Raw genomic sequence first — 20,473 nt, 5'->3', positions numbered from 1 at the left:
TTATATTCAAAATGTAGTCAAGAAATATAGTATATCTATGGTACGAACTCAACTGTCTCGCAAGACAAAGGCTGCCAACAAGTAATGAAAGTGGGTCGCGGTCTCATTCAGAAGATCACAAATATTCCAAAAATATGCTGAATAAATACACAAAATATTCCATATATTGTCAGATGTGCTCCTGGCTAATATGTACATTTTGCACTGGCGCCAATGTTTGCATCTGACAACTTGCGTGGGTACAATGCGGACAGCTGCATTGACTTCCGTTGCTTTACTAAGGCTGTGTAAATTGGTCCTATCATTCTGCCTGACACCAGGAGGACACTCAGGAGAATATAGCACTGTGTCAGTTGTAATAGACTAGAAATCTGACAATGGGAGAATGAATGTCAGATGATAGAATGGAAATCTGACAGTGGAAGGTGGAGTATTTTGTTATACCGGGAATACAAAAATGAATTATTGTAGTTGAATGAACATCATTTTAGGAAAGTATTGAGTAATCTGCCACATCACAGGTGTTCTGCTCACTACATGCGCCAGATGTGAAGTACTTTCTTTGAATCCGCTTGAGTATTATCAGCAAGGGTTATTGTATCAGTGTAGCCATCATTTGAAATGTGAACCATTCCATGCTTTTTACGTTGCAGGCAGATGACAGGCATGTGATGTATTTTCATTTGCTCTTTTCTCGTGCCATAAAGTATTGTACAACAATTTTTTCTGCACGTACTCATTGACTGTGATATTTGCAAATCTTCCGAATGAGACTGCTGCCAGAAAGTGGCTGCTGGCATCGCAGTTAGTAATGTGGGCAGAATCAGGATGACTAGTACAGTAGTGTAAACATAATAATAATAATTCTACTGTTGACAGGATAACCTTGTCAAATTTGTCCATTGTTGACAGGATTTTTCTGCCAATAGTGCAATAATGTCTGTTATGCCATGCCAGGGCTGCAAAAACGTTCCATACAGGATTGTAACTAGTGGTAGTGACAGGGTACTGTTTTTTTTAATCTCACATGCTTCGTCATATCCAATAGAACAATTCAAACGCTATGTATGAAATCAACATTGTCACGGCCCAGGTACGAAAAAAAAAAAGGTGTATGACACAAATAAACAAGAATTCCCAGATTTCATACCTCCATGAAATATGTGCTTGATATGTAAAATGTAAATTTCTTCTTCAATTATGCAAATGACCTCTGCATTAACATGATATATGCATCGTGATGTATGTTAACTTTTGATTAACTTACAGATGTCCCAAGTATGACATTCCCATCATTCACCATTAATAAATCATAGAATTTTCGCATCAATTATGCAAATTAGGTCATCATTTGCATAATTAGTATCTGTTGATGTTCCTATCTGGACTTATTGGCTTTTAAACATTTTGCCAGAAAGTGCCCAGCAGTTCCAGAACAAGCTGCTAGGGAGACCAAACTCACACCACTTATTCCTGACAGGAAAAGCAATCTGTCACCAAAACATCAAGACCATGATAGCATGTTCAGGACAAAAGATACAAAAACCTGCAGTACCAAGGTCATCCACCAGGAGGCCCATATTTGACCTTGACCTTTATCTTATTAAGACTTATCAACATACCAAATATCATCACAATCCATAAAGGCGTTATGAAGTTATGCTGACTACAAATGTGCAGAAACACCCACACACATACACACACACAGACACACACACAGACGTGCCAAAAACAATACCTCCATTTTTCATGGAGGTAATAAAATATAACATGGTGTATTACATGTTCCTGTCATACACAGGTATGACATGAATGAGTAAAATACAGGTCAGACGATCCAACTCGCAGTCGGGCTGGGACAGAGGGTGATGCGGAATACACCATGTTATATTCTACATTTACTAGACTATAGACAGGACAGAAGCTAGCTGATACGTGAATCTGTGGCAAAATCTGACTCACCTGGGCACCCAGCTGCACAGCCACCACCTGGCCACACCCAGACTCACACTCACACTCACAGCACAAGGACAACTGAAGAAAAAAATTAAAATGAAGTTAGAGTCCTCATTGAACACTAGGGATGCATATCATCATAGTCCGGGATGAAAGCATGTCTCCTATAATATGGCTATATACTAGCAGATCCTACCATGGTCACTAGCTGAATCTTGTTTGATATAGGTCATTACCACCCCAAACAGCCCACCCACTGCCGTCATTCAGACAAGTAACGCCCATGCACACCCTTTGAGGCCCAGAACGAGTAGCCCTGCTAGGTAGCCCAGCTAAGAGCCCTACCCCAATTTTCCGGAAACCCTTGGGGAGGTGGTCAACCGAATAAGTCTTTTCAATTATCTACTAGTATTACTGCGCGTAAGTACAATAGTAACACAAGCGTCAAAATTATAATCACAGGTTAACGTACAGCGCAGATCTAGAGGGCTCAGATGATTTTTGGCACGACAATATTGGACATATAACGTTAACGTTAAGTTAACGTTACAACTGTAACGTTACGTACGGTCGGTGTATCAACAGTTACACGCTATCACATGTCAATTAATTTGGCGCCTAACAATTGTCATAATTTGGAGACGAACCACCACTATGAGCAAATTATATGACGCCACATGGGATCCTAAATGCGTTACCATGACTCTGGCATCGGATTTGGATTCGAACTGTTCGCAGCAAATGATTCCAGGATTGCGCTGTGATGAGAAACTTTGATGATGTCCGCCATCTTGACGTAACGTAATACTTCTCTCCAAGCAGATGTTGTGGGGGAATGATCGTTAGCTTTTTACTGGCTGGCTAATGGATACTGCCTGACCAATTTGATACTGTCTTTTTGCCACCGATAGGGATCTGCTTGGAGATTAACCTAATACCGCTGAAACACGCTACCTCTTGTACTTATAGTGGCTTTCTTTTTTGCCAGCAGAGGCAGGGAAGGGTTTAGATTTTGTTCACGAAAAAAGAGGGTCTGCCATAACGTTAACCGTTATGGCAGACCAAAATTTTGACAGACAAAAATTAACAAAAATCGTGAGTAAAAATATGAAAACATCAGAAGGACCGGCAAACTCTCAACGCTATGATTTGCCTCTCAGAATGCGGGAAATTGCGTTTTTGAAGGCTTAAAAATCCTAAATTTTCCGGGGGAGCATTCCCCCGGACCCCCTCAGGTAGCCTCAAAATCCATCCATCGGTAAAAACTGGGCGGACGAAAAAAGGCAAGCTCGGTAGAGCCCTGGTCGATGTCGACTCGGATTCCCCTTTATTTGTGGACGCACTCGGGGACCAAGGCAGCCGGGAAACACAGGGAACACATACCTTTAATGCGTGCTTCATTACATGTAAGGTATACATAATTTTGTCAGTGATCCCCTTTTCTCACAAAGCGAGATACCAAATCCAGTGCAGCTCGAAGAAAAAAAGCCTGTCAATTTACCGTTAAGCGTTGCCGACCGTCCTGAATTTACCGTTATGCGTTATCAGCCCTGCTGAATTTACCGTTAACCGTTGCCAGGACCCCCCATGCAGACCCTCAAAAAATGCACAAGAAATAAACAATGGACTCAAACCCGACCCTAGCCAGATGGGAGTTCACGAGATTCACACACGTGCACCATACATAAATTGATCTCGTAGAGCTGTGTAAAATTCTGATATGGCCTTACACGTAGGTGCTAAGCCTCTTAGACAGATTTGTTTTGGTCCGCTGTCTAATTAGCACCCTCCAGTGTGCTTTGATCCCAGGTACCGGCCAAGAACATGTTATGTAAGTGCTAAATGTTCCATTGTTATTATTATTCCCCGTGCCAGACGACTGTCTGAAGACTGCCATAAAACACAGCTCGCCACTGTTCAACAACATCCCAATATATGGCGAACATAAATGAATCAGAAAAATTCCTATTTCTTATGAAACTTGACAAACCATGTATCACTAATTCTATATGCTCGTACATCTATAACTGCGTCAAGAAGCGAGAAGAAGTCGAACAATGTAAATAGTAGATCACCTTAGTATGTATAGTTTAAGTATCATTGCTGTAATCTTTTCCTTGTCTATCCATGACCATACTTAGCTTGTTAGAGCACAAACGTACAATAAAGGTCTTCATTCTTTCTTCTATTAAAAGATGGGTCAACAGTTTCGATCGCTTGTGAGTTTGGCTTATAAGACAATATTTTATGAGAAGCAACAGGACAATCAGTGGCACAACTGCCTATCTCGGTCTGTAGATACCAAAATCTGTTCGGTGGCAGCAAGGAGGCTAAAATAACAGATGGTGACTAGCCTCTACCAGGCCGCGGGAGGATGCTGGAAAGAGCTAGGAAACCGGCCAAATTTTAACATACTGCTGAAGCGAACATAGTACATTTTGACTTGGGAAGCGACAAACGTTAACTGTTCTCTCCAACAGACCAACTCCTCTGGCATGCTATTTCTCTGTAAATTTTGACCGGTTTCCTAGCTCTTTCCAGCAGCCTCCCGCAGCCTGGTAGATGGTGACAGAAGGGTTTAAAAATTTGTGAACTTACCGATTGATGTATGGCACTTGAAATGTTGCTTCCGAATTCGCTTGATAAGTTGCCGCCCAAAGACGATGACTCACAAAGGTGGCTCGGATAAAAAGTTGGGCCCGATCCGTGGACAACTACGTTCGCCAGATGAAGATCCGCCCGCTGGGTAGTCTCCGCTGGGTGCCCCAGGAGAGACTAAACACGTGACGCTAATACCACGCTGTCGTTGGTCACAAGTTCTTGGAAGCATTACCTCTTACGTCATCAGTACTTGACCAATAAGGCGCGAGCGCACGTACACGTACACGTAAACAGACAGCCAGGTAGGCAAGCACATTTTTCAACTCGATGTGAAAAGTGTTATAATGACAGACAAAAGAGTGTCATTCTTTGATGGGCACCCCGAAGGTGCCATAAACCGAACGACCCCAGATGGGTTTTATAGCAGGAAGATGGTGACGGCTGTTTAGAAGTGGAGAGTAGCTCAATTGTGCTATCGTGTTCTGTTTTAACTCCCAACCCATATATTTTTTCAAAAAGTCCGACAATTCATCTCCCACTGCCTCCTGAGAAGAAGTCAAACCCTCTAATAGCATGACAAGAATAGTTTAATAGAACAGAACGGATTAGAATATCAGTTACCTTGTTCCTATTACCTGTTCTCATATTGCATATTTACTTTTTTTATCCTGTATGTAAACCTACGTTATTAGATTTAAGTAGAGATAGTAGGTTCGATAAGTATATCGTACACGTAGAAGTTCATGTTAGCAAATCACCACATTTTTCTTGTCAATGTCTGTATGCGATTAGCCCTCGGACAAGGTTAACGTTAGTTCTTTAGTGACGCTGAAGAAGAGTGTGGATGTCATTTGAAACGTCCGGATATTATCTCCATAACTTATCCAGTAGTAGGAGTTTGAATTTCCTATGAGTATTGTTTACCTGGATGCATGTCTAACATTCAAAAAAGACTTAGCTTCGCAAAGGGCAGAGCTTAAAAAGGAGAGACAAGAGGTATCGCAAGAAGCTCTGATTGATAGACAACTTTTGAGGGAATGAGTTCATGACATGTCCATCAAAGTCGACACTATGGCAGCTTCAAATGCTTACAAGATATCATCAAGGTGCAAGATGCAGAGATACAGTTCCTTTCCGACAGGTATAAAGATTTGGAGACAAAGCTCGAATCTTGCCACTGTCATACAATCGCTAAAGACAACACACAGCCAGGAATGAATCAAAAGAAACCTCCGCATAACAAAGCTACTGATTGTAACACTTCCTCGACTGCTATCCATCACAACAGGGGCACTGTCGCTAATCAAGGGAACAAAGCACCTTCCGCGCTCACCACTCAGGATAACAAGAATCGCGCACCTATCAACACCACACGAACTGTGAACGACGCTAAAATCGCACCTTCTGGTATTGTTAACCAGAACTCCGACTTGCCCTCGACAGTCAGCGACGCCAAATTAATTAAGAGTCTCCCGGTAACAATGACAGCTTTGAAGTGCGGATCTTTGCCGACTCCATCTTCAGAGATGTTGACGTTCAGCGTGCCTTTCGGGATAAACCCACTAAGATGTACAGGAACAGCACGGTTGTGTCAGCTACTGCCAGTGTAAAACACATGAAGGATCGATCAACCAAACTCGTCATACTACATGTCGGCTCTAATGATCTAGACAATAGTAGACACAGGAAGGACTCCGTAAGTGAAACTGTGAAAAACACCCCAAAACTGATGGATGCGACGAAGGTAGCATTTCCGAATGCACAAATAGCAGTATCCCAAGCCCTACAAAGAGGGCCAAACAGCAACACCACTCTCAACCTGAACATCAAGGAGTACAACCAAGAAATTCTGAAACTATCCCGCAACGGCAACTTCACCTACATCAAACACAGAAAACTCACACAGGACCGACGCCTGTATCAGATCCACCTTGACCCCAGAAGCGGCACAAAGCTACTTGTGTCAGACGTCATCCGTACACTGAATCCAGTACCTGGCATTAAAACAGAGAGATCTAGACGACAGCCCTCTTGGACAAACTCACAGTCCAACATGTACAGTTTTATCCGTCTTGAGAAGAGCAAGGACTTTACATAGGAATGTCCTTGAAAATAACACTGTATAGTATACTTTAGCTTTATTCTTATATGATTTTCATATACTAGCAACGTGCTTCATACAGCTGTAAAAAAAACTTCAATACATTAGAGGAGATGAGGAAAAAAATCAGCCTTAGTTTTTTCCACTTGGAATATCCAAGGTAGTTGTAGCAAAAAGTTCAATGATGTAGAATTTTGTTCTTATTTTAGAAATAGTGATTTTATATGTGTGCAAGAAACATGGGCAGACAACTATGTACAACTCGATATACCAGGTTATAGTCTGTTTAGTAGTAATAGAAATAGAAGTAGAAGGGCAAAGCGAAACTCGGGTGGGGTAGCCACAATTTTCAAAAGCGCGTACAGAAAGGGGATTCAAAAATTAGAAAGTGATTCAACTGACTGTATTTGGTGCAAACTTGACAAAAATTTTTTCGGTCTTGAAAATGACTTGTTTCTTTGTAACGTATACATTCCCCCTGAATTCTCTAAGTCGTCGCAACATGATCCATTTGATATACCATCTAAGGAAATTTGCAAATTTTCTAATCTTGGTGACATGGTAATACTAGAGTTCCCCGATCTCATACCTTCGCCAAATGATGTTAATCTTTATGACTGACAAATTATAGATAAGATTATTTCCCCGATTTTAGAAATAGGAACCTAATTTTCATTAATTATATCATTTCATCATAATCTCAACCAAAAGACAGTCTTATATTAACAAACAATGCATTCTAGCATTTCCTAATAAATTATGCAAATGAGGTCCTGATTTGAATAAATTATGTTTAATGATGTTCACCTCAACTAAACTTTCAAATACCACAAGTATGAAATTCCAGGCAGTTATCATTACATAATTATAAAATTTTCTCATTAATTATGCAAATTAAGTCATTATTAACATAATCAATATCTTCCTGTGTTTCTCTCGTTGTCAATTACCAATGTCACAAGCTTCAATTGTCCTATCATGGAATGCAGCTGATTTATAGAATTTCCCCATAAATTATGTAAATTACATCCATATTTGCAGAATTGTCACATAATTATATTAAACATCACGTAAGCTACCTACATACCAAAAATCATGATGATCCGTCAAACGGTTCTTGATTTATCCCCTTTTGAATATTTTCAAGAATATATCCCTGCAGTTCCAGAGCAAGCTGCTAGGGGGCCCAAACTCACGTCACTTCTTCCCCAGCACGAGAGCTACCTACCATTCAAATTTCGTCACCCTAGCATGTCTAGATCATGAGATATCAAAACCGGAAGTTCAGCTGCAGTACCATAACAAGCCGCTAGGGGGCCCAAAATCTAATCATTTTGAGGTCTCATCAAGACCTACCAACCTACCAAGTATTAAAACAATCCATCATGGCCTTCTCAAGTTATCGTGTTTACAGACAGACACACACACACACACACACACACACACACACACACACACACACACACACACACACATACACGAACGCCCCTGAAAACATAACCTTCTTGGCGAAGGTAACTAGGCGATCTAAATGCCAGAACAGGACGGCTTACAGAAACATATTCGATCTAGACACCTCCAATGAGTCCAAAACAAACATACCTTTTGATATAAAAAACAGAAACAAAAATATTAAAGGATTGTAAAGTGAACAATTATGAAAATTGTCTTATAGAATTGTGCTCGTCAGCAGATTTAGCCATTTTGAATGGCAGATTTACCGGGGACCTGAAAGGTGATTTTACTTGTCATCACTTTAATGGTTCAAGTGTTGTCGACTACTGCATTACTCAAAGGTCCTTGCTAAATCATATTCAATATATGAATGTCAGCTCCATATCACCGTTCTCCGATCACTGTCATATATCCTTTTCCATGTCGACAAAGTACTCTCCACTTGTCTTAAAAGAAAGTAGTCATATAAACCCAAAGCCAGTGCAATATCTCTGGAATGACGAATCAAAAGAATTATTTTTAAATACTTTGAATAATAACGATACACGTTCTAAACTGAGCGATTTCTGTCAGAAAAAATTTACTTCAGCGGAAAACGCCGTTACAAGCTTCACAGAAATTCTACTGGAGGTTTCAAAAAGATCTTTAAAGATAAAACGTCATAGACAAAACAACAAAACTGTTCATGTTAAAAAAAAAACATGGTTTGATCAGCATTGTTGGTCCCTACGTCAACGATTAAAAAGACAATCGTCTATTTTGAAAAAAGATCCTTGGACACAAGAAAATAGATCAAGATATTTTAGTACTCTGAAAGAATACAAAAAAATGATAAAACAACAGAAACGTTATTATAAGATTGAGCTTTTGAAGAAATTGGAATCATTGAATGAGAAAAACCCTAAAGAATTTTGGTCATTACTAAATTACCTAGACACGGAAGTAAACGGAAAAAACAATAAGAGCTCTGTAGATCCCACCATTACAGCTGGACAATGGATAAACCATTTCCAAGACTAGTGAGAAATACGAGTTTTGACACTGCCTTTGAAAAAACGGTCTTCGATCATTTAGAATATTCACACGACTGCACACCAAATTTATTAGACTTTCATTTCACCCCACAATAAGTTTTAAACGGTTTAAGATCACTGAAATCTGGGAAGGCATGCGGCATAGACTCCATTTCAAATGCGATGCTAAAACATGGGTCAGCACAGCTATGCCAGTCGCTGGTAACATTATTCAATACAATTCTATCAAACGGCAAGTTTCCATCAAACTGGAATACAAGTATTCTCACTCCGATTTTCAAATCAGGCGACAAATCTAATGCTGACAACTACAGAGGAATCACCATCTCAAGCTGTTTATCAAAATTATTTACTCTATTATTGAATACTAGACTACAAAACTTCGTTGAAGATAAAGGCATACTAAATGATACACAGTTTGGATTTAGAAAAAAGTACTATTTATCCATCTCTCATTGACAAATACACACAAAAAAAGAAAGGTAAATTATTGGTTTGTTTCGTCGACATGAAGAAGGCTTTTGACAGTGTTTGGCGTGATGGTTTATTCTACAAACTGTCGCATTATGGTATAGGTGGAATTTTTTTCAATGTGTTGCGGTCTATGTACCTTGATGTTAATTATGCTGTTAGACTACAAAACGGATTGTCGGATCCTTTTGTTTCTACATGTGGGGTAAGACAGGGGTGCAATCTAAGTCCTTTATTATTCAACCTTTTCATTAATGACCTGCCTTCATGTTTTCATCCAAACAAATGTGACGCTGCAACTTTAACTTCTACATCACTTAACTGTTTATCTTGGGCGGACGACCTCGCCCTAATTCTGAAACTAACATTTCAATTCAATTAGCAAAAAGCCTTTTCAACAGATTTGTGAAGCCGTTTTTGCTATATGGATCCGAATTAACATGTTTCCACCAAACATCTAAAACACTAAAACTTAATGTTTCTACGCGTATTCCAGAATCCACACCAAAAAACGTTTTCTCCACTGTACTAGAGAAACTTGGTCTTGATGAAAACATTCCTGCTTCGGTTAGAAAGAGTTTAAGCTCCACTTGTGCCCATACACATGTGATTCATTTTGAAAGAAGGGCAGATAAGGACATGTTTTTTTAATCTAGCGTCTCGGCTAAAATTAGAAAACGACAACTTTTCAATTGAAAATATACATATTTCTCAACATATTCCAGAAATTGATGCCATCGATATGAACTTTCAAAAAAATTTACTTAGAGTTAATACAAAAGCATCAAATGATGGTGTTCGTGGAGAACTAGGAACCTTTCCAATAATAATAGATACTGAAATACAATTAATAAAATACTGGCATCGTTTTATAAACTTGCCCGAAGGCACCTTACTTCGTGAAGCATACGATGTTTTATATTCTGGTAAACACGATTGGCTTAACCACGTAAACGACATTCTGAATTACAATATGGTCTTGGACAATTCTGGACGAACCCCGGGTCATACCAAGTGGATACGATAACTAATCAATTACGATCCCGCCTTCAAGATATATATATAGATAAAAAATGGTACAACTCTATTAGTAACAACTTTCTGTTTATACCGCATTAAAGGAATGGACAAAAACAATACCTCTCAAGTATACACAATCTAGATATCCGAAAAGCGATCACAAAACTAAGAATTAGTTGTCATAAATTAAACATAAAAATAGGTCGATACAAGAAAATACCAAATGACCAAAGGTTCTGTCCATTTTGTCCAAACATGATTGAAAATGAGCACCATTTTATAATGGATTGTACACTATACAATGATAAGCGCCGATTGCTGTTCACCTTTCTTTCCGCTTGTTCAATTGATTTCAATATGTTAGATCCTATAGATAAATTCAACTACATTCTCAGGAGAGATAACCAATACAGTGTTCAAATAGGAAAATACATTAAAGAATGTTTTGATCTTAGAGAACACATGTTAACCTTTATTGTTACATCATACATATACTCTGTACGTAAGATGACGTTATCCACACATGTATTTAGCTTTGTTAGATCTTTAGTTAAGTTGTAGAAGACCATACAAAAGTCTCTGTACTTTTTTGTTGTGTCAATAAAGAATCTCTATCGTCAACACATGTAAGGCGCTTTCACTGATTCCGTCTGAACAGGGCCATAGACAACATCTGGTGTCACTCAGAAGGGACCGTACACTATACAACGAGCCAGGGTTTCCAGCCTTGGAGCGGGAGCGTCGCTCCTTCGCTGTTTCAGCTAGCTCGTCGTCTGTTTCAGCTCGTCGTCTGTTTCAGCCAGCTCGTCGTCTGTTTCAGCAAGCGCGTCGTCTGTTTAAGCTTGTCGCCTGTTTTAGCTCGTCGTCTGTTTCAGCTCGTCGTCTGTTTCAGCTAGCTCGTCGTCTGTTTCAGCTCGTCGTCTGTTTCAGCCAGCTCGTCGTCTGTTTCAGCAAGCTCGTCGTCTGATTAAGCTCGTCGCCTGTTTTAGCTCGTCGTCTGTTTCAGCTCGTCGTCTGTTTCAGCTAGCCCGTTGTCCGTTTAAGCAAGCCCGTCGTCTGTTTTAGCTCGTCGTCTGTTTAAGCTCGTTGTCTGTTTAAGCTTGTTGTCTGTTTTACGTTTTGTTCCTATGGTCTTTCGTACCATGCCGCTGCATGTGCAGGGCCGCAGACGAGCTTACAGCGAAGCCCGGCGTCTTCGCCCTAGGATGGGAGCGTAATGGAATCCAGGGTGACATCGAGAAAGTTCTACAGACACTGTAGCATTTAACAGTAACGTTCAATTGTATTTTTTTGCCGTAAAAGTTGACTCGCAAAAAATGTGACGCCATTTTCTTTCACTACGCCTGGTTCCCAAATTTTCGATTCGTCTTAGTCGTAGCACGTGCTAGCACGCTACTGGGGCTTTTACATTTTCAGTAGTACAAATGACGGTAAACTTTTGATTGTATTTCAACCTCGGAATTAAGCAGATTTATGCCTCATTTCTCGTAGTTTGTAACTCTTTGTGAAGTTGGCCGCCGGGGCGCCATTTTGATTGTTGTTGTCTGCACGCTTGGGTGACGCTGAATTTTGTAACTCGTCTCATTGTTTTCGAAAAAGTCTTGTAGTAGCACAAAATGAACGCCTTATCGTTTCTGTAAAAACCTCTAAATCGTAATGTAGGCTAAATTTTATAAACACCCAAGTGTAGATACTAGTAAGCTGTGAAATTTCAAAGCTTTTTACTGTGGTACGTCATATACATGACTGTATAAAAATCAAATACATGTACTTCCTATGCAATAAATATTTTATTTCTGGAAGTACATCAATGTTTTGCTTGTCCATGTGTCAACCACTAGTACTATACTTTTGTGTGCATGTTGTAGTCAAGAAAGGATGAGTAAAAATATACATGTACTAAAGTACTTTGATGATGATGCAATAATGGTTTATAATACATAATACTAGTAATATGATAATACTTGTAAACTGCCATATCTTTGTGATGTCTTGGTCGTTGATCTGATTTTCTTCAAATAGACCACCTGCTCAAGTAGGCCAAATTTGAGTGGTCCCCTGGGTGGTCTACTTGGCCAGGTTTGACTGTACATAATTCAAAATGTATCCAAACTTCTGGTGTGCCTGATATGCCAGTTGGAAAAGTTCTGTGTACAAGAAGCCACACCAGTGATACTTATGCTTATACATTCGGTCTAGATCTATATAGCAAGGTCCTTCTTACTTCCTACACGAGTCGAACCGCGAGCTGGCGACCTGTTTTACCCTGGTTGCCAATGGTTTTAGCCAATAACGGGCTGGTCGGTTAAACCAATGCTCTGTCCAGTGGGTGTTTAACGCACCTTGACTCGTCACTTACTACCTCAACTCACTACACCTAAGATATAACATAACTTGATACTACTGTTATGAATACAGTAGGTGCCAGTAAACAATCTCTATTAGGGTGGGCGGGACCGGGGAAATCTCTGACCACTGATACTCTGCCACAGTGTTGGTGGCCTCAGGCTCAGGACAAGTGATTCACTTTCACTCTCCTTCCCCTTATATCTCTTTCCTTGAGGGAGGCGTACCTGGTACTGCCTCCCTTGACAATACTGAACTGCCCATTCTATGAGTCGCATCCTGTCATCAGTATTACTTTCATTCCTTCTACTTTCTGGGAAAGCTGACCCCTCGACTCACTGACCACTTCCTGTTACCAAGGACATTCCCTCATGGCTGGACATTGGGTTGCTGGGTTTCAGACAATTAACCCAGCTTAATAACTGTATGAGTTACTAAGCTTCCATTGGTTAGCTGCAAACTTATTTTTCTCAGAGATTAGAGCTGTTTACTTAGACAGTGACACAAGTTATAACCTGGTTGCAAATGTGTAATCTGTCTATGTTATATGGTAATGGTTGTTATCACAATAATGTTTTGGTATATATATAAGCTTTCTTATAAGTGATTTTTAAAAACATTTTGCTTCAGGAAAAGAATATCAGCAGAGCAAAGAAAGGAGATCTAAAAGTTAGCATCCATAAAATGGAGGTAAGGCAATCAGGCAGTTACAATGCTGTTGTTGTTGGATACTACTTAAACTTACAGTTAAACACAATTGTTTTGTAAGTACAAAAAAATGTAACAGCATCAGTAGTTACAAATGTAGGTGTAGAAAATTAGAGACAAACTTCTATTTGTCAAGATATGTATCAGACTTGATGTACAGGGCTCAAAATTCATTTTTGAAAATAGGTGCAGTGGTGCACCTATTCTCAAAAAATTGGGTGCACAGAAAATATCTTGGGTGCACCATATAAGATAGAATAAAAATGTCAGCAAAAACTAATTATGTTTTTATGTTTTATTTCTTAAGAAAGTGTTATAACGATGATTTTATTATTTTTCTAACACTCAGATGTTAAGAATATCCTGTATAAAGTACTACAATACATTAAACATCATACATAAACCTACGAAAATATTTGCGTGCACTGGTGCACCCACATAAAATAATTGGGTGAAAAGCTCCAAATTTGGGTGCACTAAGGTTGCACATGCACCCAGTATTTCGAGCCCTGCATGTAGCTATGGGCTTAAAAAAAATAAGCTATAAGTCAATACTGTATTCAGATATTGTTTTGGGTGGTTGAGCTGATAAATTTGTCTGGTCTCCTGTCCAGAGTAGGTTGTCAGCACTTGGGTGGGTGAAAATGAGAGAAGGTCAAAGGTCTTAGAATCTGGCCAGGAGCCAGCAAGGGAATCCACATGGAAGTCTGACATGTCTGATTTCTTGTTTATTTTAGATTGACAGGATCAGGTATGTGCTGGCCAGCTACCTCAGGATACGTCTGGAAAAGGTAAGATAAACTTCTACCCTCAAAAACTGAACTTTATGACATGAAAATACAGGCAACCACAGGGGTCTGTATTTGAGAATGGGATTTTTGCTACCTGAGGATAGAATTACTCCAGAAAACAGTTACTCAAGCAACCGGGTAGATTTTAAAATTTTTTTCAGGAGTAACTCATTACCTTGATGTCTAACCTTTATCCACACATGGAGAAAATTGTGGGAATAATCATTTGTTCTATGATTGCAGATTGAGAAGTTTGTTCACCATTTGTTGGAAGAAGAAGCAGAGCTGGGAGAGGATGTTCCCTCCAGAATGTCACCAGAAGAACTACAACATGCTAAAAAGTATGTATGCTCTCTCAACCATGCAAGACTATTTTGTAAGGTTCCGGTTTAAAATTACTGTAACTTCATTGGATGACAAAGTAATGAAAAAAAAGTCTCGAACCATACATTTTCTCCATAATTTTAGCTCATTCTAGTTCTCAGTACCACTCCATCCTCATTTAAATGTTGCAAACATGTCTTAATAAAGACTTGCTTACAGTGAGCGACCACAGCACACCACAGCTGCACTCAGAACTTTTTGATAGCTTATTGTGTTGGTTACAGTTTACACTTTTAAAGAAAAATATCATGTACATTTGTAATATGATAATATCAAGTGTAGAAATCTCTATGTAATGATGTTGTTAATGCTATGTGTATGAAATGACAAAGTTGAAATGTTCCTTTTATTCTAGTTTTGCAGCAAACATGGAAACTTTGTTCAACGATGTTGTACTGAGACACATGCCTCGCAACTTAAAGAAACTGGAAGGGTCCAAAGTTGGTAAGTGAACCTTTTCTACACTTATTCTGTTTTTTTTTTTGTGTGTGTGTTTTCAAAGATTGCCTTGAAAGGTTATTATATTTCACTCCATACTACATGTATGGGAATGAAACATATTGTTTTTCCTAATGTTTCTTGTTTTCCTTCTTCTGCCATTTGTTAAAATTTGTTATGCAGCCAAGAGTCCGAACCAGGACAGCTACGTGTTCCTCCGGGTGCAGGAACAGGTGGATCAGGTGATGGTGGACGCAGCCGCGGATCAAGGGTAAGGCAGCTGTTTTCAAAGGTTTTGGCACCTGTTCACATTTAAAGTGTTAATACCAGTAGCCATTTTGTATCTTTATTTTTGGATAAATGGGTGACAAGTATGCAGTGATATTGTGTTGATGTTTCAGAAATATAGCCAGGTTATCTGTAGGCCTGTTGCAGTATAGTATGGCACAGTGCTTCCGTCAGCCCTGGTTCATGAATGCATTTAAAAATTGTGTGTGTGTTTGGTATTTGGTGGCCTTTCAGTGTTGAATCATTATCTGATCAACACATCAAATCATATAATATTCAACACACTAAGTAATATTTCTCAGGGCTCTTGCATGTGTTTCAGGTTAATATTCAAATGCCAGTCATTTCTCTGTACCAGACTATTGGCCAGGAAGCAATTTGAGCAAACCAGAGATGAAATAAAAATTTCATACACACCAGGCTTATGGAAATATTGACTGGTTAATGTTTTGTTTGAGTTTTTCGATGATAGAAAAACAGCAGGTAATATTGTGTTTATTTATTATTATTGCAGGGATGAAGCTATAGATCTGGAGAAGGGTTCACAACACATCATGCGCTACAGAGTGGTGGCACCACTTATAACCAATGATGCTGTCACCCTCATATAACTGCTGCACCAGATCCAACAAATTTACTATTGAAAGTCCATTTGTTGTCTCCTTAGTGTCTTGTAGCTATCAAAAAAAAACAACGTATCATTATATATATATATTTTCAAACAGATGCCATTGAACTGAAGCGATGAATTCGTGTATGTTATGTAAACAAAGCATTTTCAAAATGTTACAGATTAGGATATTTGTAATAGGATATAAAGTATTTAATTTGTAAAAAAAAAGTATGGGCTCAATGGGATTTGCTTCATTTTTGGTACTGGCATTTTTACTATTTGTATTCTTTCACCCCCATACAAGAGTGACTATATATTTAATGCCATGGTATGAAGGGAAATAAGGCTTTTTTGTAGTGGTTTAAGTTGTGAAACCGCAAAAATAAAACCACCCCAAAGATTTAAAGTAGATGTACATTACATTAAACGAGATGTCACACTATGAAACAACACAGAAACTGATATGTTACTGACTTTCCCTTGTTGTTTTGTAATTCTTCATTCCATTCCAAATGTATGTATAGACTACATTGTTGTATCTTGTAATTACAATGTACGGTAAGTAGTTTTTACAAATAAAATACTGACATCACCACTCACAGAAGTTTCTTTGTCCATACACAAAATGTATCAAAAGCAAAGGGGCTTGCTTGAACTGAACACACTACCGTCGTTTCTGTAAGTCATTTTTTCCACAAAGGTGTAGATAACAGTAATAATTAAGATTTTGAGGGACAATCTAATGATCTGCCCCCAGTGTAGTACTGTTGTACTTCATATTTGCCTTCAAAATCATAGTCTGTACCTTCTAAAAAACATGTACTTGCTCTGAAAATCGTCTGTACTTTCTAAGAAATGTGTAAGCCTTTTCACAGTTTCACATGCACATGGAGTCAGGATGCCAAGTCTAACTCTAAGGCTCCTGGTTTGACAAACCATTTTTTGTCTACAAAAAGTACATGTACAAGCCAGAGGCCTTAACTTTGGTCTTATATCGCACATGGCTCAATGGATTACAATGTGTACTGTGCTTTGTAATATTACTTCAATGTAAGACATTCTCCAACAAATGGGGACATATTTCCCTTCTTAGAATCATGGGGCATGTGAGATATTGACTTGAGTTCAAACCAAGGAATTTCTACAGCCATGTACACACAAGACAGTTGAATTGGTCTAAAGGCACTACCAAATATTTCACAAGATTTAAGCAAAATATCCCCCACAGAAACCTATGATCTTGACTGATAACAATCCTATAGGGGGAGGGGGAGACGTGTAACTTTGTTGAACTCCTCTCTACAATCCAAGTTTCTGCATTTCCTGTTGGAGAAAGAAAGACTTGTGAAAAGATGAAAATTACAAATAGTAGTATTGAATTCATTTGAACACATGAAGAAAGTGAAACAGAACAGATATGAAAAGTGGTAAACAGGATCTGGCCCACTAAATGTTGCAAAGAAACAGGTGTAAAATACCAAGAATGAACCATATCCTTGCATCTGCTTGGAAATTAGAATGTGCAATGTACACTAGCAGTACCCAGATTTTATAAAAAAAACTTTTGTTGTTTTCCATTGAATCTGCTTCACTGAATCACTGACAATAAGCCGTCTCACAGTTTCCAGTGTGCATGTGTGCAAGTTGCACTGTGGGCTAAGGTCAAAGTTTACTTCACTTTGTTTTGCAACATTTTCACATGTACATTTGTTCTTCTAAGGCCACACCAATTTAATTTCTTGGTTAACGGATTTTTCTAGAAAAATAATGGAGCGGGCGGGCGAAAAAAATAAAAATAAAAACAGGCCTAGGCATCCTATTATGGCCCAAAATGGTACGGTAGGAGCCATGAAGTCAACACACCAGGCTGGTTCAAAATTTTAACAATGAATTTTGAACTTTTAATGATACCACTGCATTGAAAGATGGAATGACTGTAACAAGTAGTAAGAAAAGGACCATTTTCAACTGTTCAGGGCAAAATATGAGCATTTTGCAGTTGATTCTAAATTTTTATTTTTATTTACAAACCAGAAAAAAATGAAGCGGGCGAATCCGTTAACCAAGAAATTAAATTGGTGTGGCCTAAGGGGCCAGAGTCACTTGCACACAACCCCCTTCAGTGCATGAACTGTGAGACGACTTATTATCTGTTACCTTGAAACCAGACAGTGAAAAGCAGGGTGTCAAGTTCAGATAGAAGACGCGGCGGGTCGTCCAGATATCAGCTGAGAGAGAGGGATGTATTACAGGAGAAAGAAAAGGACAGAAAGAAAGAAAAGTACGTCATAATCAAACTAATGCCAAAAGCAATAAAACTTCAATAAAACAAGTCATTCTGGTAAAACTGCACCCAATTTATACTAGTAAGATACTGTATACTGAAACAAAAAAAAGTTTGTTGTGACATGCAACATGATTTTGCAGTTGATGTAATGGGCAGGTCACACCAATTTTTGGAGATGTCAAAAAAAAAAAAACAACTAGGAAGATACAAACTTTCTTTAACTTTTCCATGTCAAAATATGAACATCTAGCACTCAATTCATGACTCAAAGTCTGGTCAAACTTCCCCCAAACTTCAGCCTACCTTGGTCCCAAGCTAGTGGCTGTTGTTTGGGGGAAGGTTCTGAATGTTTGACAGGGTTTTTACCTGTAACATGGTTGTTCCCATCTGGGCTGGTGACATGGTGACCTCCACGCCGGCCTCCTGCAGAGCCTGGATCTTGTCCTGAGCTGCTCCCTTCCCGCCGGAGATGATGGCACCTGCATGGCCCATCCTCCTGCCAGGGGGCGCTGTCACACCAGCAATGAAGGACACAACAGGCTTCTTGTTGGGACCCTGGTGTGACGAGAAGATGGGGTTGGGGGAAAAATTTTACTAGTGTAAGTTCCAAATACCTTTACCTATGGTGGGTACAGATGGTTCAAACTTTAAAGCGGGGCTTTAACTGCTTTATAAATGCATGATTATGCACGCACATGTGTTCTATTGTCTTTTGAACATGTAATTACATGTAATGACAACTTTTGATAAAAAATTAGACAGAGTAGACACAGAGATGGCAGACTTCACCAATGCTCCTTTGGCACACATTCGGATGTGCATTGTGTATTCATTAATTATGTAGAAACTAGAACTATAAGTGTGTACACATGCGTACACACACAGTGACACACATACAAACATTGACAGCCACTCAAAAATACATACACATACACATACATGTACACACCCTAAGGAACATGCCAAAAACAATCCTTCCCTTCTTTAAGTCTAGATATAGAGGGTATAGTTTCTTTACTCACAGTGTTGCATTCTTTAAGTCTAACTACAGAAGTTTACGTTTCTTTACTCACAGTGTTGTGTTCTTTAAGTCTACTCTAACTACAGAAGTTTACGTTTCTTTACTCACAGTGTTGCGTTCTTTAAGTCTAGCTACAGAAGTTTACGTTTCTTTACTCACAGTGTTGCGTTCTTTAAGTCTAGCTACAGAAGTTTACGTTTCTTTACTCACAGTGTTGTGTTCTTTAAGTCTAGCTACAGAAGTTTACGTTTCTTTACTCACAGTGTTGCGTTCTTTAAGTCTAGCTACAGAAGTTTACGTTTCTTTACTCACAGTGTTGTGTTCTTTAAGATAGTCTGCTGCTGACTCCTCCATGCTGCCCCCGATCTCCCCGATCATGACGATGCCCTTGGTGTCAGGGTCTGCCAGAAACGTCTCCAGACAGTCCACAAAGTTGGTGCCGTTAAAGGGATCGCCTCCGATACCTGATAACACAATAAGGAAGTTCACAGTCACAGATGGCAGACTTAATACTGGTTTGGAACCCTTCCAGAGACAATAATATCAGCACTGAGTACTGTAAATCACTTAATATCAAAGGTAGCAAAATTTTGCAGTCTGAGAAAAATGGACATGATAGTAGAACTACGATACAGTCGCGACGGCAGCAAGTGCAGAAGAAAGTTGGTGAATTATTTCTTCGTGATGATGATAAGTTTGCGGTACAGAAGTGACTGCGAAGATCACTAAAAGTACCGCAAATATAATGTGATGTACAGTATCACTATGTATGGCAATGTTGCATTGTGGGAATGGTAGAAACACACTGACAGATGTGCATACAAACATACAGACATATATATGCATAAACAAGTCTTCATGCCCTTAGGCCTAACAAAATAAATGTTGTGTTTCCTATTACAGTCCAGAAAAAATTAGGGTCGGTAGGTAGGGATTCACTTTTTTTTTTTTTTTTTTTA

At 39.1% G+C, this 20,473-nt stretch overlaps 2 protein-coding genes across 3 annotated transcripts in view; one reads left to right on the top strand and one right to left on the bottom strand.

Moving 5' to 3' along the window:
- LOC109482939 (DNA replication complex GINS protein SLD5-like) overlaps positions 1-16,520 on the top strand; it is a 44,949-nt gene extending 28,429 nt beyond the window's left edge. Inside the window, exons 3-8 of the mRNA XM_019785837.1 lie at positions 13,615-13,674; positions 14,430-14,483; positions 14,727-14,824; positions 15,223-15,311; positions 15,489-15,576; positions 16,108-16,520. Coding sequence (XP_019641396.1) covers positions 13,615-13,674; positions 14,430-14,483; positions 14,727-14,824; positions 15,223-15,311; positions 15,489-15,576; positions 16,108-16,204 — 486 coding nt within the window. The 3' untranslated portion in view covers positions 16,205-16,520. The remainder of the gene's footprint in view (positions 1-13,614; positions 13,675-14,429; positions 14,484-14,726; positions 14,825-15,222; positions 15,312-15,488; positions 15,577-16,107) is intronic.
- Positions 16,521-16,670: 150 nt separating this feature from the next.
- LOC109482913 (succinate--CoA ligase [ADP/GDP-forming] subunit alpha, mitochondrial-like) overlaps positions 16,671-20,473 on the bottom strand; it is an 8,359-nt gene continuing 4,556 nt past the window's right edge. Inside the window, exons 7-10 of one of the 2 annotated variants that reach the window (XM_019785802.1) lie at positions 19,827-19,978; positions 18,860-19,048; positions 18,364-18,434; positions 16,671-17,529 (exon numbers count right to left, since the gene is read on the bottom strand). In XM_019785802.1, the coding sequence (XP_019641361.1) occupies positions 18,399-18,434; positions 18,860-19,048; positions 19,827-19,978 (377 nt within the window). In that variant the 3' untranslated portion in view covers positions 16,671-17,529; positions 18,364-18,398. The remainder of the gene's footprint in view (positions 17,530-18,363; positions 18,435-18,859; positions 19,049-19,826; positions 19,979-20,473) is intronic. The other variant, XM_019785803.1, reaches the window with a different exon arrangement.

Source organism: Branchiostoma belcheri, unplaced genomic scaffold (genome assembly GCF_001625305.1).
Source record: "Branchiostoma belcheri isolate BF01 breed outbred unplaced genomic scaffold, Haploidv18h27 scaffold61, whole genome shotgun sequence".
Lineage (NCBI taxonomy): Eukaryota > Metazoa > Chordata > Leptocardii > Amphioxiformes > Branchiostomatidae > Branchiostoma > Branchiostoma belcheri.
The sequence above is the reverse complement of the archived record's forward strand: the minus strand, read 5'-3'. Positions and strand labels throughout refer to the sequence as shown.